Here is a 23065-nt window from a genome sequence, read left to right as displayed (position 1 = left end):
CCTCCTGCATGTGCCCCGACTAGAACTGGGGAGACCAGAACCAAGGATTTCGAGTCTGCAACTGAGTTACGTGTCCTTGTTTGGAATCAGACCCTTCAATCTACAGGCCATTGATCTAATCACTGAGAAAAACCAGCTAGGGTCCCATTTCTACTTTCATTTTAGAAGTCTTCTAAATACCTTAGTTTTTACTAGCATTAGTTGTATGATATAAATAATAAAATGAACCAGGATAAGTTCTCAAAAACCCAGATTTCTACTATCTTATTTTTATCAATAAAGAGTCATAATCTCCTCCTCTGAAATGAGGAATACAAATATTCAAAAAAAGATGAAGGTTTATAGTTTTACCATTTCCAACACCAGAGATTTTCAACTGTTTTCCTCTCATAGCATATATAAACCAATTACTAAAATTCTGTGGCACACCAAAATTATATTTTTTGCCTATCTCACAAAAAAAAATAGGTAAAATTTTGATTCATTCACAGTGGATAGTTATTATTGTGCTGGCTGTTGTCATTTTTTTATTTGATAATCTAAGGGAAATAAGTGTTATTGTCCCTGATTAAATAGTCAGGTATTATATGTTTTAAAAATTCTTGCAGGATACTGACTAAAAATAGCTGTCCTATACCATTCAAATGAATAATACCATGCTACAGTTTCCATGGTAAGTCCAATAATCTCCACTTACTAGCTTGTTCCAGTACTGCTTTTAATGGTGGTTCAACTCTGGCAAAGAGGGAAACACATAATTGTTCAAATTGAGCCCTGTGGAAAAATGAAATAAAATTCACTATTTGAAACCTAAAAATCAAGCATATATTCTAAAATAACAGAATCTAAACATTATAAAATAAGCAAACACTTTCCCAACTGAAAACATACATGGTACCTGTTCATTTTACTAGAAACATCAAGATCATTCATCAAACACTCGATGTTCAGTGGAAGATCTGACGCATTTGCACTCATTAGCTTCTTTAATTTTTCACATTCCTGATATAAACGCAACAAGGCTCGAGCATTTTCTTTCACATTTATCTTATATTTGGTCTTGAACTCATCACAGAAGTAGTCTACTAAAGCCTCATCAAAGTTCCTGCCACCCAAATATGGATCAAAGGTAGTAGCCAACACCTGTTTAATTGAAAAACCAGAATGGAATTTTAAGAAATATATTTTCAAACAAACAAACAAAAATACCCTTTTAAAATTAAAATAAAATCAAACCCAAAAAACTTGTCAAAACCCACTGGGGTACCAAATTTGAAGTCCTTATATCAATTATATTTAGCCAGAATATGTACTCACTCTGAATTATCTGCTTTAGGTTACATATCAACATATCATAATTTAAGAATACCGTAACTCTAGCCTGGCCAGTATGGCTCAATGGATGAGCAATGACCTATGAACCAGGAGGTCATGGTTTGATTCCTGGTCAGGGCACATGCTTGGGTTGTGGGCTAAAATCCCAGTATAGGATGTGCAGGAAGCAGTCGATCAATGATTCTCTCTTATCATTAATGTTTTTCTCTCTTTCTCCCTCTCCCTTCCTCTCTGAAGTCCATAAAAATATTTTTAATAACTAATTCTGAAATAACTGAGTTACAACAACTAAAACTTTACCATTACACACTTTTTTATTCTATAACAGCACTGAATAGGCAGGCCAAAAACTAAGTTTAACAGAACAAATAATCATAAATACATAACCAAAAATAAAGTAGCTAAGCAAAGCTGATCCAAAGATTAAACCCTAAAATAATATAATTGGTCAATGTATAGTTCAGGGAGTAGAACTTAAATTTATTAAAAAACAAAAACAAAAAACAAGTCTATTTTTATAAAAATACAGAAAAACAAAAGAATACATGAGAAAAAAAAAGAACACCGAAAAGTATGAAGAAGAATGACAAGAGGCAAAATCAGCTTGGCTCAGTAGATAGAGCGTCGGCCTGTAGACTGAGAGGTCCTGGGTTCGATTCCAGTCAAGGGCATATACCTTGGTTGCAGGCACATACCCAGTAGGGGGTGTGCAAGAGGCAGCTGATTGATGATTCTCTCTCATCGATGTTTCTAACTCTCTATCCCTCTCTCCTCCTCTCTGTAAAAAAATCAATAAAATATATATTTTTAAAAAAGAGACAACTTAAAAAAAAAAAAAGACAAGAATTTGACATGGTAAACATGCTGACCAATAAGCCCCAGCTAGTAATCAGGTGGAACAAGAATAGACAAGTCACAGAACTTCAACTCTAGAGCTCTTGGAAGTCATAGGACCAAGATATGTAGTTTCTCTCACCATTGTAGAGGGCAGAAATGCCTACTTACAAAGTAACTACTAATATACAGAGTCCCACTGTTTGTATTTTTCGGCAGCTTTTTTCTCCCACAAGGATGAGTGGTAGAATAGTGGTAAACATGACAGTACGAAGTGGGCATAATCTGACTGGGATGTTCTCCCATAGACTAACATGGGGAATCCATGCACAGACTTCTTACATGGCCCAGTAACATGCAAAATTGTATTACAGTAGTATGTGGCTTGTACAAATGTACATTCTTTTGGAGAGAATAGATTTTATCAAATGTTCAAAGAGTTCTATGATCACTACTCTAAGTATTTACTTAGTTCTATGATTACTACTCTAAGTATTAAAAAGGAAAGAAATTTTTAATTTACTTTTCCTTAAGTAAAAATTCAAGATTAACTACCAAGAATGAAACCATTTACAGAAAACTACCCTACATTCAGTGTGAGTCATCTCCATCTAATTTTCTGATTACAAGGAGGTGTTAAGAGTCATATAAACTATTAGTGGCCCCATGCACAAATTCATGCACATTGAAAGGAAATTAATTAGAAGAAATATCGCTATTTGCCCTTTCTCTATGATAGAAGTGTCAACCAAATTCATAAATGACAATGACAGATCAAAACACGCATGTATATGGTGACAGTGAGAGCTTTATATATCTACTAGAGGCCTGGTGCACATAATTTGTGCATGGGGTCAGGGGTGTGGAGCGTTGTCCTTCAGCCCAGCCTGTACCCTTTCCAATCTGGGATCCCTCTCACAATCCAGGACTGCTGGCTTCCAACTGATCCCCTGCCTGCCTTCCTGCTTGCTCCTAACCACTTCTGCCTGGCAGCCTGATCACCCCCTAACCACTCCCATGCCAGCCTGATTGATGTCTAACTGCTCCCCTGCCAGCCTGTTTACCCCAACTTCCCTCCTTTGCCGGCCTGGTCACCCTTAACTGCCCTTTCTCTGCAGGGTTCATTGCCTTTAACTGCCCTCCCTTGCAGGCCTGGTGCCTCCCAACTGCCCTCCCCTACTTGCCTGATCACCCACAACTGCCCTCCCTTGCAGGCCTGGTCCCTCACAACTACCCTCTTCTGTTGGTCAACTTGTGTCCACATAGGGGCCAGATCTTTGACTACATGGGGGCAGCCATATTGTGTGTTGGAGTAATGGTCAATCTGCATATTACTCTTTTATTAGATAGGATAGAGGCCTGGTGCATGGGTGCGGGCCAGCTGGTTTGCTCTGAAGGGTATTCCGGGTCAGGGTGGGGGCTCCCTTGGGGCATGGGGCAGCCTAAGTGAGGGGACTGTGGTGGTTTGAAGGCCAGCCATGCCCCCCAGTGACCCAAGCGGAGGCCAGCCATGCCCCCCAGCGACCCAAGTGGAGGCCCTGGTATATGGGATATATTTACTTTCTACAATCGAAACTTTGTAGCCTGGAGTAGAGCCAAGCCTCCTGCTTGCTCAGTGGCAGCAGCCATTTCTGTTTGGATTTGTATACCTGCTATAATTGAAACTTTGTAGCCTTGAGTGGAGGCTTAGGCTGGCAAGGGCAGGTGGAAAGCTTGGCATCCTTCATTTTCCTCCATTGCTGGGGAAACGCCTCCCTCCTGCTCTCTGTGGCTGTAGCTATCTTGGTTGGGTTTATTTGCATACTTGCTCTGATTGGCTGGTGGGCATGACTTGTGGAGCAGAGTGGTTAATTTGCATATTACACTTTTATTAGGTAGGATACTAATAAAAGCCTAGGTGGCCATCATGCCATCAAAAGATGGCCACCTCACAATCCATCACCAGATGGCTGCCACAAGATGGTTGGCAGAGAAGGGCAGTTATGGAAGATCAGGCCAACAGAGGAGGGCAGTTGGGGGGAAACAGGAAAACAGGGGAAGGCAGTTGGGGGGTGACCAAACTGGCAGGTGAGGAATAGACCTGCAGGGAAGGGCAGTTGGGGGCTACTGGGTTGGCAGGGGAGGGCTGTTGGGGGTGATTGGGTCGGCAGGGGAGCAGTTAGATGTCAATCAGGCTGGCAGCGGAGTGGTTAGGGGGCTATCAGGCTGGCAGGAAGAGGCAGTTAGGAGCCAGATTGGAAGAGGGATTTCCAACTGCTGGTGTGGACCGAATCCCTACAGGGTCCCAGAATGGAGAGGGTGTAGGCTGGGCTGAGGAACTCCCCCCATCCCGTTCATGCATTTTGTGTACAGGGCCTCTAGTATATTGATAAACTTGCTTAATTAGACCTGCTTTCTGATTTAGCTAAACTTTTTCTAGCCCAGTGAAGCACCCCAACTTCTCTTTCAGGTAACTGTCAACAGCAACACAGCAGTAAATGTCAACACGAAGAAAATTATTATTGTAGACCACACAGGGAGAACAAAGGGTAAATATTTAACTGGAGCAGTGTTTGACTATATTCTGTGCAGTGAGAAAACCTGAAGTCATTTTCAATTCCACCATTTCTTACTTCTTTTCAGTCAGGTCAAGTTTCTAAACTTTCTAAACCTATTTTCTGGCTAATGAAAAGAAAAAAGGATTTGACTTAGTCTCCTGTCTACTGTGAGGATCAAACGAGATGAGGCACAGGAAAACGCTTCACAGACATTTGGTTAAAGTGTGAAATGTTTGCACCTGGCTATAAAGCAAGTTGTGTTCCTGGGCTGAAAAAACTGCAAGAAGGCTAATCATAACTTGGGAGAGGAAGCCAGGCGTTGCTACATGATGTCATTATCTGGTGCCCACAGCCACCATTTCCAGGCTGGGCTGGGCTGGGCTGTGAACCACATTTTGCACTATGGGGTCTCGGCAGCAGCGTTGGCTGCGATTTGGTGGGCTGTCACTGGGATGGTGGTGGGGCCTATGTTCCACTTGGGAGAAGCCGAGTGTTGTTTTGTGGGCGCCAGCTCTGTGGTGCCATTTCTCTGTAAATGGCCAGTGTGCATCACAGCAGCTCCTCTGTTGAGCATGTGTCCCCTGGTGGTCAGTGCGTGTCATAGTGACTGGTTGGACAGTTAGACACTTAGCATATTAGAGATATATATATATATATATACATATATATATATATACACATACACACACACGCACATATATATGTATATGTGTATATATATATATATATATATATATATATATATATATGACAAAAGGCTCTAAAAGATGTTGGATAACCCAAAGCATTTCATCTTCTAGTCAATTCTATACATGTCCATAATGGAGAGAATGTGTAAGTCTGGATAAGATAACCGATGTAAAAATAAATATAAAACCAAATATAGATTATAAGAAAATAAGCACATGCAAATAAATAATGCCACATTGTAGAAAATTTTGATTAGGATTCCTGGATACAGAGGTTTCCAAAAACAATGGAATCATTTTTTAAAATGTTTCCTTATGTATATTTATAGATAAATACGTAAAATTATTTGATAGCTAATGTAATACCTCAACAATAATACAAATAACTAATGAATATTATAGTATCTACAATGGGGCATTCCACACACTTTGTATATGTCAACTCCTTTTGTCCTCAGAATAGTACCCCCAGGTGAGAAACCTAGGGTTTAGAGAGGTTACGTACCTTGCTCAAGTTCACAGTTTTCATAGATTTTTAAATCCAGACATAAGCTTCTCTATATGGTCTTAAATGCTCTGAACCATTAAAGCTAAATATTGCAAATCACTTATTTACTTACTTTAAGTTTTCCTTTGTTAAAAGCACAAAGTGAGACTTGGTAGGCAGAATGTCCCATATCAATAAATACTACATTTCTTGGTTTCTCATCTAACAGAGGAAGATCCTGTTTATAAATTCCATATGCTAGTGCAACTGTGTAAGAACAAAGAATTAGGTTAATTTCAGTATAGCAGTCATATGGAAACAGATAAATCACTTTGATACTACACACTTTAATACACAGTAGGGTAATACAAATTATTAATTTCAAATTAACTTCATAATTTGCTTAATTAATATTTTTAATTTTATTTTTTTCTGTACTCATTTATAACTCTTGAAGATTAATGATTCTTATAGCCAATGTAAAACATGCCAAACTTTTATACTCCAAAATGAAAAGCTTTCAAGAATCAGTACATAAGTTTTTAAAAAGTAACAGTATTTTTTTATGTAATTTCAAACAGCGAAGTGCTCACCTGCAGTAGTTTCATTCATCAATCTTAAACAATTTAAACCTGCAACCTGGGCTGCAGCCATCACAGATCTTCTCTCAGCATCAGTGAAAAAGCTGGGAATCTGATATTTAGAAACAACAAGTATATAAAATTTATATAGTATGTTTTACTTTAACATTTCATTAGCTGAAAAATGTAAATTAATTACACTAAAACTTGTGTACAGCTTAAGGCAAAGAATGGTGTTCTAATAAAATAAATGAGAAAACATGCCAAAACCGGTTTGGCTCAGTGGATAGAGCGTAGGCTTGCGGACTAAAGGGTCCCAGGTTCGATTCCGAGCAAGGGCATGTACCTTGGTTGCGGGCACATCCCCACTAGGGGGTGTGCAAGAGGCAACTGATCAATGATTCTCTTTCATTGATGTTTCTAACTCTATCCCTCTCTCTTCCTCTCTGTAAAAAAATCAACAAAATATATTTAAGGAAAGAAAGAAATGAGAAAACATACTCTTCCACTGCCCTCCATCCCCCAACCCACTGTGTAACCTGCTTCAGTGCCTGCAGGCTATGGTTCAAGGTCACAGTTTGCTGTGGCATGGGGAACTATGAGAGACCCAAGGCATTGTTTTTTTTGTTTTTGTGGGTTTTTAAAAATATATATTTTATTGATTTTTTTACAGAGAGGAAGGGAGAGGGATAGAGAGTTAGTAACATCAATGAGAGAGAAACATCTATCAGCTGCCTCCTGCACAACCCCCACCAGGGATAAGCCCACAACCAATGTACATGCCCTCGACCGGAATCAACCTGGGACCCTTCAGTCCACAGACTGACGCTCTATCCACTGAGCCAAACCAGTTTCGGCTGTTTTTTGTTTGTTTTTGTTTTTGTTTTTAAGTTTGGCTATTTTATATCATAAAATGGTGACCTAAAGTACAAACAATTGTAAAGCAACAAATGGAATAATACTGCAGGACTTCCAAAATATGTTAGTCTAAATCCTTCTTATGTTGGTTTGGCCTATGAAAAAATATATTAGTTCATCTAATATACAACATGGGCTCTGTAGTTTATAATATGGTATCATGGAAATTGTGTAAGAAAGTAGGTCAGGTACTTTCATCACACAGACAAAAAAAAATAAATTAAAAAAAGGTAACCATATGAGGAGGTGGATATGTTAATTTTAATTAGCTTGATAGCACTAATCATTTCACTATGATATGAAAGCATCACATTGTATAGCTTATAAAACCAACAAGTTTTATCTTTAAAAACGCACAAGGGAATATGTTTATTATAGTGATAATGATTTTATAGGTATATGCATATGTCAAAACTTTAGAAAGTATACATATTAAATATACCCAATTTATCATTAAAATTAAAACCTCTTCTTTCTGATACAGAATATTCACACTCTAAAAGGCCCATGTGGGAGTTTTCAACCTTTGAGATACAATGTTCAAGTCCCTAGAGGTAGGAAAGTCAGTGCTCCCTGGAAAGATTCTTAGGGAGAAGTGGCATTTACAGAAGCCACTAATCACATACATTAGTTGTATTTTTTAAAAGATTCATTGATTATCATAAATGACTTTTGGAAACCTCTCTCCTGAACTTTACCAAATAAGGTAATTACTTTTTTTTTCTTTTTTTTTAATATATTTTATTGATTTTGTACAGAGAGGAAGGGAGAGAGATAGAGAGTTAGAAACATCGATGAGAGAGAGTCATCAATCAGCTGCCTCTTGCACACCCCCTACTGGGGATATGCCCGCAACCAAGGTACATGCCCTTGACCGGAATCGAACCCGGGACCCTTCAGTCCCCAAGCAGACGCTCTATCCATTGAGCCAAAACGGTCCCGGCAAGGTAATTTCTTTTTAATCTATAAGTAAAAATGGAGCCCAAGCCAGTTTGGCTCGGTGGCTAGAGCGATTGGCCTGTGGACTGAAGGGTCCTGGGTTCGCTTCCATTCAATGGCATGTAACTTGGTTACAAGCTTGATCCCTGGCCCTAGACAGGGCTCATATGGGAGGCAACCCATCGATTTGTCTCTCTCACATCAACATTTTCCTCTTTGTGCTTTGCCCTCTCCCTTCCACTCTCTATAAAATAAAATAAAAATTAATGGAAGAATATCCTTCGGTGAGGATTAACAACAAAAAAGTAAAACTGGATTTAGTTTATTACTGGATAAGGGCAGAAACAATAAAGAAAGGAAGAAAATCATTAAATATAACAATACAGGATGCTTCCCTTATTCACAGTTTTGCTTTCCAGGGTTTCAATTATCCATGGTCAACCAAGTTCTGACAATACTAAATGGAAAATACCAGAAATAAATAATTCATAAGTTTTAAATTGTATGCTCTTCTGAGTAGTGTGATGAAATCTAGTATTATCCTGCTCTGTCCTGCCTGGTGACTCATCACTTTGTCCCAAGTATCCATGCTGTATGCATTCTCTGCCCAGGGGCCTATGTAATGGCCTCCTCGGTTATCATATTGACTGTTGTGGTACCACAATGCTTGTGTTCAACTCACCCTTTTTTACTCATAATGGCCCCAAAGTGCAAGAGTAGTGATGCTGGTAATTAGAATATGCCAAAGAGAGACTGTAAAGTGCTTCCTTTCTTTAAGTGAAAAGGTATGTATGCATACAAAAAATCATAGTACAGATATAGGTTTGGTATTATGGTTTGAGGCATCCACTAGGTCTTGGAACTTAACCCCCATGGATAAGGAAGGACTATAGGACACTGGAAAATAGGATTCAAGAGTACTCATTACTGAAGTAAAACTTACTGATATCACACAGTCAGCTACTGGTTTCTTTAAAGCATTTTCTGAAGTCTCTTTAAGCTTAGCCAACAGCATTCCAGTAACTTGCTCAATAGCAAAAGGTCTCTCTTCTTCTAGGTACCGCACCTGAAACCAAAAGTTGAGAGATTTTTATTGAGTCATTTATTCATCCAATAAATATTCTTTAAAAATCTCCACTATACATGTTGGATATACAACATTGAAAAAGGCAAAGTCCTTGCTCAAGGAAGTTATATTCCAAGAAGACTGTTCTAGTGTCATAATCTGTTAGTTCTGAAGTTTCAATGCCAAACATATTGTTACAAACAAATTAGTTGCAAAAGTGTCTTTACCTGTTACATATCCCTTACCTCCCACAAAAAGCAATTTCTATCATTCAACTTCCTAGCTAACAATAAAGAAGAAAAATATGGTATTTGGTTTCTTTAATTCAAATATGTTTGTATTTCAGGAATATAAACTTACCTTAATTCCTGCACTTCCATTAGGCATTTTCTGAAGCTCATAGGGAATCCTGATCCTTTCAGTTTGCACAATAGGATCATCAAATGATCGTCCATGAAGCTTTTTGAAGCCATGAATTGTATTTCTTACATTTGTGACTATCTGTTGGCAGTAAACACTTTATCTGTTACTTAATAAATGCAACATAAAACACTATGCTAATACCTGAGAACCACTAAGTCTCTATCCTACACATCCAAGTGCAGAATTACACACATTCATTTTTCTGGTTTCCTACTAATAGTAAAATTATACAATGAGAACATATGCATGTAAACTATTTCCCACCCCCACCCCCAATATTCCTCCTTTCCAAGGAAAGTTAGATATAAAATCACTGTCTTCAAAAAAGAAAGAATAAAATTTAAATATTTTTCAAATAATAAAACTGATCTACAACCTGTGTCTGGTTTTCCTCAACACTTTTGCTCTACTACAGTGATTTTCAAGTGGCTTGCCACAAGAATTTTAAAAAAATGAAGTACCTGCTAATTTAGTCAGGGGCACTGATCTCCTTTTCCCTTAGATTGTCAAATAAAAAATGACAACAGCAAACATGACAGTAGCAATCAAATGTGAATGCCTTGTCTTGAACCATAAATACATAGGTTATATAATAGAGTTGCATCTAATTGTGTCTGATTGTTAATTCTTGGTACTAGAACTCCTTATATACAAGTATAGGCACCGGAGTATTTTTTAAAAAAGTCACTTTGGAACAATAGGGTAGGTAATCACTATTATTATTTTTGTAAATAAATCGAAATTATATCTTTTTTTTTGTCAGATTGGCAAAAAAAATTTTTTTGGTGTCCCACAGAATTTTAGCTTATGTGTGCCATGAGATGAAAAAGGTTGAAATTGCTGCTCAAGGAAATTAGCATCTTTGATTTCTCTTATTTCTTTCCACTTTCATTTGTTTTTATTTAATATGTTTTTTATTGTCTGATCTTTCTTTTCCTCTGCATATGTAATTCTTTTTAAAAAATATATATATTTTATCGATTTTTTTACAGAGAGGAAGGGAAAGAGACAGGAAGTTAGAAACATCGATCAGCTGCCTCCTGCACACCCCCTACTGGAGATGTGCCCGCAACCGAGGTACATGCCCTTGACCGGAATTGAACAGGCTGACATTCTATCCACTGAGCCAAACCAGTTTCGGCTGAATATGTAATTCTTTATGACATTTCTCATGTACTACTATGTTGCTTCCATTGCAAGGAATTGCTCCTAGGCTTGTAAATTAAAACTCTTTCCATAAAGCATGGTGCTACTAATTGAAGTGCTAATTAGTAAATGGCTTGTACTTTGATAAAGCAAATTTTTCTTTAACTAGAACACATAGTTCTAACAATAGAATATTACTGAGATCTATTTGTACCCTCTTAGTGACCTTGAAAAGCCAAAAAGATGTTGATCTTCAATTATGAGATGAAAACTGCAGGAATCTTGAATTACCATGTTGGTCTTTAGCTCTTTAGGAGCAATAACTTTCTTTAGAGACTTTGATATCTATGATACACTGAGAAGATTAGCCAGAAAATGAGATGTAAACTTTAGTGAAGGGGGCATTTTGGAATCAACTCAACATTTATGTACAAACTAGAGGCTCGGTACACAGATTTGTGCACTGGTGGAGTCCTGAGCTTGGACTGCGCACTCTTACAATCCGGGACCTTTTGGGGGATGTTGGACTGCTGGTTTTAATCTGATCCCCACAGGCCAAGATGAAGGACCCTACCAGTGCACAAATCCATGCACTGGGCCTCCAGTATGCACATAAGATTTTTGGTTAATCTCTTCCCACCCTTCCTCCTCCCCGCTTCCCTCTGAGATTCATCAGTCTGTTCCATGTTTCCATGCCCCCCGGTGGTCAGTTAACATCATAGCTACTGGTCAAGCAGTCGAATGGCTCGAAGGTCACTTAGGCTTTTATATATATATAGATGAAAGTAGAAGAAGTTACAAGCATATTCATATCTAGACCAATTATAAGACAAACTTGATAAAAATTATAAGCAAAATTCCTGGATAAATGAGCAATTATTCCTACAAAGTCATAAAGAAAAAGCCCCAATAAACAAAGTTATCTTATAATGAAGAAAACCTAGGTATATATTAAAATTTAAAAAGAAAACTATTAAGGGCTTTTAGTTTAGGGCAATAAACTAAGTCCATAGACAATGAACCTGTAGCCTGGAATATTAAAAGTGAATGTGTTATCATAAGTTTTTCAGAAGCCTAGAAATATGAAGACTTAAACAGATTCCATATCAAGTACTGGTAGCCACATTGATTCCTCTGGAAATTAGTTCCTCCATTCTTCCTACATTTTTTTTTTACCAAGACATCACTCACTTGTTGTTGAAGTGTATATTCTAGATAGGATATCCCATAGAAAATGACTACCCAGTGAAAAATTGATGCTATATGATGGAACATCCTAATTTCACAACTAAAGATTTTTAATAAATAAAATTTTAAAATATTTTATAAACAAAAGCAAATATATATAATAAGATACAAAGGTTTAGTATCTATCATATTTTCCCTACTCTTTGTTTTCACTCTTAATTTACATAAAATGGGAGCTTAGTTACCAAGATTCAGTTCATTGTTTCTATAAATCAAAACATCTACATTAACAATTTACCTGGCTCTTCGCTGCATTTCCAATGGCTCTATTTCTTGATCCCAAAGATATACAGGCCCTAAAAGGAGAAAAACACAATTTTGTTTTCCATGGTGTTTTTATATCAATGTGCTATTCTTCTGCTTCACCTTATATAAAAATAAATTAAAAGGGTTAATGTAATCATGTACTATTTTAAAAAGAGATTATCTAAAATCAGAATTTTGCATATAAGAAATGGAAAAGTTATTAGAATAAAAGTTATACTTTTAAAAAATGTTCTGTTGGTGGCAACACTACATTGGTTTCTAAAATTGTTTTTTAAGTTCTATTTAAAAAAATATATATTTTATTGATTTTTCACAGAGAGGAAGAGAGAGGGATAGAGAGTTAGAAACATCGATGAGAGAGAATCATCTATCAGCTGCCTCTTGCACACCCCCCACTGGAGATGTGCCCGCAACCAAGGTACATGCCCTTGCCCAGAATCGAACCCGGGACCCTTCAGTCCACAGGCCGACGCTCTATCCACTGAGCCAAACCAGTCCCGGCTCTATTGGTTTTTGACCTACTAATAAAATTAACTGGATTCACCCTGATTGATGTTACTCAGTGGTTCCAGCATGAGCCCTGGCCCTACGGGTTTCGGGTTTGATTCCTGGTCAAGGGCACATACATGGGCTTCATGTTCAATTCCCGGCCCCAACCAGGGAGTGCAGGAGGCAACCAATCGATATGACTCTTTCACAATGATGTTTCTCTTTCAATCTCTCCCCTCTCTCCCTTCCTTCCACCCTCTCTAAAAATCAATGGAAAAATATACTGTATTCAGTAAGGACAGACTGAATCTAAATCCTGGCTCTGCTACATAACAAGTAAATAACCTTGTGGAAATCACCAACCATTATTTCCTCAGTTTCTCATCTGGAGGTAGTAATGGTAACACCTGCTCATAGGATTGTATTAATTAAGTGAATATAGGTAAATGCTTTGAATAATACAATTAATGTTTTTATTTCTGCATTTATACATAATTCTGCTTATAAATGCAAGTATAGAGTAACTTTATTATCAATAATGTAATAATTCAAGAAAGTATTTTCATGATTTTCATTGTAACTAAGGTAATTATTTAAGTAACAAATAGTTACAGGCATTATGTGCATACTAGCTAGCTACAATCACTCTTGAATAATTTGTAGTCTATTGGAAAAAAATCAGAATATGATTATGAATGACAGTAGCAAGAAAAAATGAGACGAATTACATCTAGATAATAAGGTTTAGAAAAAGCTAGTAGTAAAGGTGATCTCTGAATAAAGGCTTAAGAAAAGAGAAAGCATTTTAATGTGCTTTGCTGAGGACATTTCCAATATATAGTATATGTCTATTCTCAATATGATACCTAGAGAAATTCTCCTAAAGACTAAGGTCATGAAAGTTCTCTGCTTTCAACCCTCCCCCTGGCATCACCACACTGTTGTCTGTGTTTATGAGTTACGCCGTTTATGTTCTTTGACTAATCTCTTCACCTTCTTTATTCCGGTCCCCCTCTCCCCTCCCCTCTGACAGCTGTCAGTCTGTTCCATGTATCCATGCCTCTGTTTCTCTTTCCTTGGTCAGTTTATTTTGTTCATTAGATTCCACATATAAGTGAGATCATATGGTATTTGTCATTCATTGACTAGCTTATTTCACTTAACACAGTAATCTCCTGAATAATTTTTAACTTTTCAATACTTCACTACCATTATTTGAGTGCACAGAATCTCATTCTTAGGTTGATTTCTCAAGAGTTTAAATTCTTTTGGAACACTAGATCCTAATAAGATTGATTCAACAACTATCACTTCTTAAGTGCTAGATTCTTTGAAATATACTTCACACATATATTACTTCACAGAGAAAGCTAAACAATTAAAATATAGCCAAAGGTCTTCAAACTCCTTTCTTTGTTCAATTTCGTCAAAAATATCCCATAACACAACCACTAAATAAGTATCTGCCAAGGATTTTCAGAAAAATCTAAATAAATACCCATTCACTCTAAAACTTTTACCTAAACTTTAGTAATAACAAGTGAAATAGACACTTTATATCACATATTAGGCAGATATAAATTTTTAAAGGAAAGGTTATTAACTATTTAAATAACTGTATAACATAAAATCCACATATATTACACTTTAGATTATTTTAACTACTATTTAGAAATACGTTTAAAAAGAAAGTGTTTACAATGCATCTTAAATCCATAATATTCAATCTAATATTGTCACTATATTGGCTGTCACATATTCTCAGAGAATGCCACAGAACTCTAACCAAATAAACAGAACTTCTAAATGTCCTATGTCACTTTTAGTAGAAGAGGGACATAAAAATCAAATGACAGTATATTACTTTAAGAAAGTTATATTTCACCTTTAAATTTAAGATTAACTTTCTCTCTCTCTTATAGAGTCTATTTTTATAAGGCCATGCTGATTGGGATGGAGGGAACACATACTGCCAGCAGACTAAAAGACTTCTCACTTAAAAGGTCAGCCCTCTAAATTTCTTTGCTTCACTGTTAATCCCAACTAAGGATTCAAAATGCCTTGACTTAGGACTTACACTTTTAATATATCCCCATTTTTAAAATTCTGACCTTCCCTTGCCAGTTTCTATAAGATCACAATTACTATTTTAGCTTCATCTGCTATCATTGAGTAGACTCTAAGAAATACAATAGCTCAATTAATAATGATATGAGAGGTCAATCAACTGCTTTAATTAAGTGGTTAGCTCCTTACACTGCCAATTTCAACTATGATTGCCAACATGTCCATAAAGCAACCTTTATTATTACTAAATATAGTAAATTATTACTATATTTAGTAATAATAAAAACGTTCCAATCTTTCAGTATGGACAATGTATACAATATTTTAATGTATGAAAATAATAAAATTTTACTTAAGCCTGGCAGGTGTTGAGCTGACCTATGACCAGGAGGTCATGGTTTAATTCCAGGTCGGAGAACATGCCCAGGTTGTGGGCTAATCCCCAGTAGGGGGCATGTAGGAGGCAGTGAATTGGTGATTCTTTCTCATCATTGATGTTTCTATCTCTCTCTCCCTCTTCCTTCCTCTCTGAAATCAATAAAAATAAATTTAAAATATTTAAGAGCTTCCAAATGCTTTTAGTAAGTATAATTCATAAATAAATTAGTTCATAACTTGAAACCATTAACAGAAATCATAAACATTTACATAATTAGAGACAATGTTTTAAAAGTTAATTAGATGCATTAAATTAGACATATTATTTAACTATTAGATTATTAGAGATATCTTACTTAAAATCTACCAGTTCAAAAACAAGTAATGGTACACAGTAAGTTGAAAGTTCTAACCACTTTGCAAATTACTACTTGCCACTAACTTTTATAAATAAAGTTTTATCAAAACATGGTTATGTTCATTAATTTATACTGTAGTGACCAACCACATACCCACAAAGACTACCAATGGCATTTCAAATATCTTAAACTCAGGTATTATGTAATTTGTATTTCTCATTCCTGGCCTTCTAGAAACCCTTTAGAATTTCTCACCCATAAATTCAAAGCAATGAGTGAAGATTTGTTTTATTTTAGATAATATTCATACTAAAAGGTTCTTCCTTCCTTCCTTTTTTCCTTCCTTCCTTCCTTTCTTAAATCAATAAAACCATGCCCTCAGGTGAGGATCAAAATAATCATAAAATAAAGTATTTTTACAGTCCTCGCTTTGGCATGCTAAAGTGTGAGACATCTGCCCTTTCACCCATTCTCAGCACAATTTGAGTTTTAAAAAGTAAAGGTGTTTATTGAATTTTTGTTTGTCGACAGAAAAATAATATTTTGAATTTTCCACTAACAGCAGTGTGTCTATTATCTATTCTTTCAAAAAAATATATATTTTATTGATTTTTTACAGAGAGGAAGGGAGAGGGATAGAGAGTTAGAAACATTGATGAGAAAGAAACATCAATCAGCTGCCTCCTGCACACCCCCTAATGGGGATGTGCCCACAACCAGAACCAAACCTGGGACCCTTGAGTCTGAAGGCCAATGCGCTCTATCCACTGAGCCAAACCGGTTTCGGTCTATCTATTCTTTATGACCATTAAAAAAGTAAATTAAGAACCATATGTATAAGTTTGAGATGTCCACAATATATTTTTTTAAAAGCAATTGCAAAATGTGTATTACGTAATTATATTTGTTAAGAAACATATAGAAAAACATCCCAGTTATGTACATACGCTCACATACTTGCATAAAACTAGGAACATACACACTTAAGTTTAAGAGGTGGTTGTAAAGGGACAGAGGGGAATATTTACTTTGTGTAATTCCTCAGCACTTTGTTTTATTTTTATTTTTTAAATATATTTTTATTGATTTCCGAGAGAAAGGAAGAGGGAGTGAGACCTGCACACCCCACACTGGGGATGGAACCCGCAACCCGGGCATGTGCCCTGACTAGGAATTGAACTGTTAATGCTCAACCACTGAGCCATGCCTTCTCGGCTCAGCATTTTATATCAACATTGGCATAAGCTCATAGTAAAATATACAAACAAAAGCAATTCATATAATACAAAGAATACTTAATAAAAAATGTAAAAGCCTCCTCTTCCCCCAAAATGTATCACCATAAAGTTCTTCTATCCAACTATAATCACTGTTAATCTGTTTAGTTTGTTGTTTTCTGTGGGTTTTTTTTTACTTAAAAAAAAAAAAAATCCTCACCAGGGCTAGTTTGTCATTTTTGATGTATAAAAACATTGTAATACCCCAAAGTAAGTGATTTCTATTTTTGTGCATTGAAGAGGATATCCCAAAAATGTGAGATGTAGTGTATAAATAGTATTTTCCCATATTGTCAGGTTATTCACACACTGATAAAGAAATAGGGAAAAATAATGAAGACCTAGCACATCTTTGGGAGCAAAAATTAATATATGACTGTCTTATTTTCAGGGAAACAGGGTAGTAGTTTTCACATCACTTTCCTTTGTGTTTAACTAACATATTTTGTGTTATTATGTTTTTATGAATTTTTAAACAAACTAAATTTTTATATATTAAAATAACTTAAAAGTATATTAAAACATTTTAAAACTAGATATTTCTTAGAAACTAGCCAAATATAGATGAGTCTGTTATTAGAACAAAGATGTTTCTCTGTACAGTAACTGCCCAGGTAATTTATCTCTTTGATCGTTACATCCCCAGTAATCTAGTTTGTATAAACCCTCCTTATGTGAATGGATAATGGAAGCACATTGGGGTTCTGGAATCAAAGTGGCCTAAATTGAATCTTTTATAATAGCTTACTAATTCTTGGTCAAGATACTTAACTCTGCTTTAGGTTTCTAATGAAAAAAGATAGCTAGTAATACCAAACTAAAAGAAATAGTGAGGTATGTATGATAGTGCAAGCACTATTATCAACATGGCAGAATGTTTACATTAACCACATGCTTTAATCTGATATTGAATGACGATCTTTGGTGCACTTTCTTTTCCCACGTTTGAAACTAATTTCTCTGGCCGAAACCAGTTTGACTCAGTGGATATAGAGTTGGTCTGCGGACTGAAAGGAACCAGGTTCGATTCAGGTCAAGGGCATGTACCTTGATTGCAGGCACATCCCCAGTAGAGGGTGTGCAAGAGGCAACTGATTGATGATTCTCTCATCGATGTTTCTAACTCTCTAACCCTCTCTCTTCCTCTCTGTAAAAAATCAATAAAAAATATATATTAAAAAAAAAATCATGAAACTAATTACTCTGATATAATTAAGCCTGGAATGGAAATTCCAATCCCCACTTGTATACTTAATTGAACAGTACAAACATATCTAAGGCCTTTCAAATGTACTCACATTAATTCTATTTCTAGAAATTTATTTGAAGGAATTAAAAGTAAAAAATTTACTTATAGCCTAGCCAGTGTGGCTCAGTGGTTGAACATTAGCACATGAATCAGGAGATCATGGTCAGATTCCCATTAAGGGCATATGCCTAGGTTGCAGGCTTGATCCCCAACAGGGTGAATGGGTCACGCAGCTGATAGAGGTTTCTATCTATCCTTCTCCCTTCCTCTCTCTAAAACAGAAGGATCTTAGCTTAGTATCTGCCACATAAAAATCACAGTAAAGATTAGGTACTTAAAAAAATTTTAGTTACAAAGATAGCTATTGCCACATCTACACTAATAAAGAGAAACATGTAAATTGACCATCACTCCACTACACCCATCAGCCAATTAGAGCAAGTATGCAAATTAACCCAACTAAGATGGTGGCCACCACGGATCTGGAGTGAGCAGGAGACTTGGATTGCCCCCGGTGATGGAGAAAGCCAAGCTTCCTGCCTGCCCTGGCTTGCCCTGGCCTTGGCTCAAAGCAACGAAGTTTAATTACAGAAGATAAAATCAATCCCAGATACCTGCTTCCAGCCAACCCTGGACTATGCTTGGGTTGCTGGGGGGCGTAGCCAGGCTGAAAACCACCACAGGCCCCTCACCCAGACTTCCCCACATCCCAAGGGAATCCCTACCCTGATCCAAGACACCCTTTAGGGCAAACTAGTCAGCCCCCACTCGTGCACCAGGCCTCTATCCTATCTGATAAAAGAGTAATATGCAGATTAGCCATCACTCCAACACACAAGATAGCTGCTCCCATATGGTCAAAGATCCTGCCCCCATGTGAACATAAGATGCTACCTCAAGATGGCCAGCAGGGGAGGGCAGTTAGGGGTGACCAGGCCGGCAGAGGAAGTAAGTTGGGGACAACTGGGCCTGCAGGGGAGGGCAGTTGGGGGAGGCCCAGGCCTGCAGGAGAGAATAGTTGTGGGAGACCAGGCCTAGAGGGGAGGGCAGTTGGGGGGGTGGGGGTTTCAGGCCTGCAGGAGAGGAAAGTTGGGGGTGAGCAGGCCTGCAGGAGAGCGAAGTTGGGGGTGACCGGGCCTGCAGGGAAGGGAAGTTGGGGAAGGACCCAGGCCTGCAGGGGAGAGCAGTTGGGGATGGGGGGTAGTGACCAGGCCTGCAAGGGAGGGCAATTGGGGGTGATCAATCCTGCAGGGAAGGACAGTTGGGGGTGACCAGGCTGGCAGAGGAGGAAAGTTGTGGGCTACTGGGCCTGCAGGGAAGGGCAGTGGGGGAAACCCAGGTTTATAGGGAAGAGCAGTTGGGGGGGACCAGGCCTGCAGGAGAGGTCAGTTGGGAGGGACCAGGCCTGCAAGGGAGGGCAGTTAGGGGTGACCAGGCCTGCAGAGGTGAGCAGTTTGGGGGGGACCCAGGCCTGCAGGGGAAGGAAGTTGGTGGAAGTACCAGATCAGAAGGAGAGCAGTTTAAGAATAGATTATACTACTTTATATTTTGTTTGGTAACCAACATATCTTTACATTAATTTTAGCATTTTTAGGGGTGATGAGGCTGGCAGGGGAGGGCAATTAGGGGTGACTGGGTTGGCAGGGGAGGTCACCTGGGGGGGAACAGGCCAGCAGGGGAGGACAGTTAGGGGCAAACAGGATGTCCGGGGAGCAGTTAGGTATCAATCAGGCTGGCAGAAGAGTGGTTAAGGGGGTGGGCAGGCAGAAGCTAAAGCGATTAGGGGCAAGCAGGAAGGCAGGCAGGGGAGCAGTTGGAAGCCAGCAGTCCTGGATTGTGAGAGGAATGTCTGACTGCCCCTCCTGGGATTGGGCCTAAATGGCAGTCGGAAATTGCTTGAGGGGTCCCTCCAGCAATTTGGAGAGGGTGCAGGCTGGGCTGAGGGACACACATCCGGGTACAAATTTCATGCACTGGGTCTCTAGTTGTTTATAAAAAAATATATAAACAATTGAATGTCCAATAAGGGATAGATTAAATTAAGGAAATGATAAAAATGTTAAAATTACTGTTAAGGTATGTTTTAGATAGAATGAGGTTACAGAATATAAAGTAGTATAAAGTATTCTTAAGCTACACACAAGAAAAACCATGCAAGTTTTATTTCTGGATGGAACAGTTATATTAATTTCATCTTTTAATGTGCCTGCATTTCTACAATGAACATGTACTGCTAGTATAATTATTTTTTTAAGAAAATTTTCAGAAAAATTAAGCTAATTTTAATTTATGCTATTAATTTCTTTCTCCCTCTTCAATTTATCCACAACATTAGAGGCTAGTACAAGCACTCCCAACTTTACAGAGGTGAAGTCTGAAGAATTAATATGTTAAATTACCTGGCCTCAGTCCCTTAATTGTAGGCCAAAATTAAGCAATTATTTGTTTAATTAAACTGTCCTGGGTTTACACACAGTATTCTCTCATTTAAACATAATAATATGTTAAAGAATGAAACAAATGTGAAAATTATATGGATGCTGAACCAAGGGAATGGAGCATTTCTTTCCTCTTTTCCATAGAATCCTTTCATAATATATTTATATCTCAGAAATACCTGTGTCGTGTTAGCTTGACAACTAGAGTATGGAAAACATTTTTTAAATGTAAAAAGAAGAGTTTTAACAGTACTATGAAGATTAACTCATCTAAGCTCATATTTGAGTATATAAATACAAAATTTCAATAGAAATATAATGCATAGCTGGAAAAGGTTATATAAAACCTTCTAGAATATTTTTCAAAGAAACCAAAGCAGACTGCTTCAAGTAAACTACTCCTGGATATCTTGACACATTTAAAAATTTATAGAATTTCAGTAATTTAATCGTTTAAAGTCTAGCTTAACACTGATGCTGGTTAAGATTAGTCTTATTTTTATTATATTTTGGATCATAGGTAAAGGTCAAATGAACATGTTTAGTTACTTGTCCATAGAAGACATGGAAACTTGGTTTCCTCATAAAATTACCGCTAACAAGAGCCTACAACACGAAGCCAATTTATCATATCCCTGCCTTAATTATACTTTTCGTCAACAAACTTCCCAGACCAGAGAAACAATGGAGCATGTTTCCATGACATAATGCCACTTCTTTTAAGTCTTTCATCAAGTGTTCGCAACACAATCGCTCCTCAAGCATGTTTATACAGGACAGCCGCCTCCCACTCTCACAATTCATTCTGTAGAAATATGCTTTGGATGGAGTCTAATGCCATCATTTCCCATTAAAGGATGTGCATTACCCATACAAGAAGCCAACGACTCCCATCCCCAATTCTCTCCTAGTTAATTCGTGTTAATACACACGCCCCTGGAAACCGGGCCATTACCTGGAATTCTCAGGGACACTGGGGTAAAACCCTGCACACCTCACCTGGTTAAAAAAAAAGAAAGAAAGAAAGAAAAAAGAAAAGAAAAAAAGAAAAAAGAAAGGAAAAGAAAAGAAAGAAAGAAAGAAAGAAAATTAAAAAAAAGAAAGAAAGGGGGGGAAAAAGCTTTTTGGGCCAGATGATCCTATAACTCATCTTCCGATGTGCGCAGTCTAAGCTCTAATTTCTTACTTTTTGGCGAAAGAGAGAGGGGGGGGGGGGGGAGGGGGGGGGGGGGAGGGGGGGGGGGAGGGAGATGATGCAGGAGAGAAGGGCAGAATGAATGCAGAATCCGTCCGTCACTCGGCTGGCAGAGGGCTGAGGGGGTAGGGGGGTGAGCCCGCGGCCGGGGATTTCCCCCAAGCCCCACTAGGAAGAAGTAACGGGAGATTTTTCTCTAATGTTCAGGGCATCGAGGGGATCCCCACCCCAACCCCTAGCCGCACACTAAACAGCAGGGCCGCCAGGGCACGAGGCGGGGCGCGGGGACAGAGCGGAGACGCGCACACTCAGAGCTCAGCCCCTGGAGCCCCGGAGCCGCCGCCGCCGCCGCCGCCGCCCGGCCCGTCAGCCGCACCTGTCACCGGGGTTCGGCGCGCCTCCCGGGGAGTCACCGGGCGGGAGGGACCTGACGCCGGGGCCGGGGATCGGGCAGGACGCGGCACTTACGGGGTGCACCTGTCGCTGTACTCATTGGCGATGGTCTCGATGCCGCCGCTCCTCGCCACCGCGATGTAGCAGTTGAGGAAGCCGAGGTCGATGCCAACCACAGACATCCCGCCGCCGAGAGGTCGGGATGCGAGTGCCGAAAGCTCCGGGGGAGGGACTGCGTCCTCGGCTGGGCTGTGGCTCCCGGGCTTGCGACGCCTACGGGAAGCAAAGGAGAGGTGACCCGAAGTGGCTGCGCTTTAAAGCGAGGGCAGCGCTGGGCCGCCGGGAGAGGCAGGGGGCCGCCGCCGCCGCCGGGCTCGCTCTGCGCTGCGGGCCGCCGCCTCCAACCGGCGGTTACCGCGCTCCGCGCATGCGCGCTCGGCCTCCCGGGGACGCGCGAGCCGCCGCTTCGGCCGCTTCCGGCAGGGCTCGGGCAACGGCCGCTCTTGGAGCTGCGGGTTCGAGAAAGATCTGGAAAATGGAGGAGGCTGAGCCAGCCGAGGGCGGGGGCCGGGAAGGCGGAGCCGGAGGATCGGGGAGGAGGAGGGAGGACACGGCGCTGGCTCGCTTGCCCTCGCGCGGCGGGCGGCCGGGAGCGCTGCGGCCGGCCCGGGGAGCGGCGCCCCCGCCCCGCGGCGTCTGTGGCGGCCCTGGCTTGTTGTTGGCAACCGGGGCCACGCCTGGCAGGGCGGC

General features: G+C 39.1%; 1 protein-coding gene across 3 annotated transcripts in view; it reads right to left on the bottom strand.

Annotated features, from left to right (window-relative positions):
• Positions 1-22851, bottom strand: part of HSPA4L (heat shock protein family A (Hsp70) member 4 like) — a 52252-nt gene extending 29401 nt beyond the window's left edge. The window contains exons 1-8 of one of the 3 annotated variants that reach the window (XM_045576379.1): positions 22391-22850; positions 12442-12499; positions 9747-9887; positions 9264-9386; positions 6476-6575; positions 6016-6149; positions 899-1143; positions 698-774 (exon numbers count right to left, since the gene is read on the bottom strand). In XM_045576379.1, coding sequence (XP_045432335.1) covers positions 698-774; positions 899-1143; positions 6016-6149; positions 6476-6575; positions 9264-9386; positions 9747-9887; positions 12442-12499; positions 22391-22497 — 985 coding nt within the window. In that variant the 5' untranslated portion in view covers positions 22498-22850. Of the gene's footprint in view, positions 1-697; positions 775-898; positions 1144-6015; positions 6150-6475; positions 6576-9263; positions 9387-9746; positions 9888-12441; positions 12500-22390 lie in introns of all 3 variants that reach the window. The other 2 variants (XM_036423673.2, XM_036423674.2) reach the window with 2 other exon arrangements.
• Positions 22852-23065: the final 214 nt, after the last annotated feature.

The sequence above is a fragment of the Pipistrellus kuhlii genome, unplaced genomic scaffold (assembly GCF_014108245.1).
Source record: "Pipistrellus kuhlii isolate mPipKuh1 unplaced genomic scaffold, mPipKuh1.p scaffold_m20_p_8, whole genome shotgun sequence".
Taxonomy (NCBI): domain Eukaryota; kingdom Metazoa; phylum Chordata; class Mammalia; order Chiroptera; family Vespertilionidae; genus Pipistrellus; species Pipistrellus kuhlii.
This window is presented reverse-complemented; position numbering and strand designations above follow the sequence as displayed.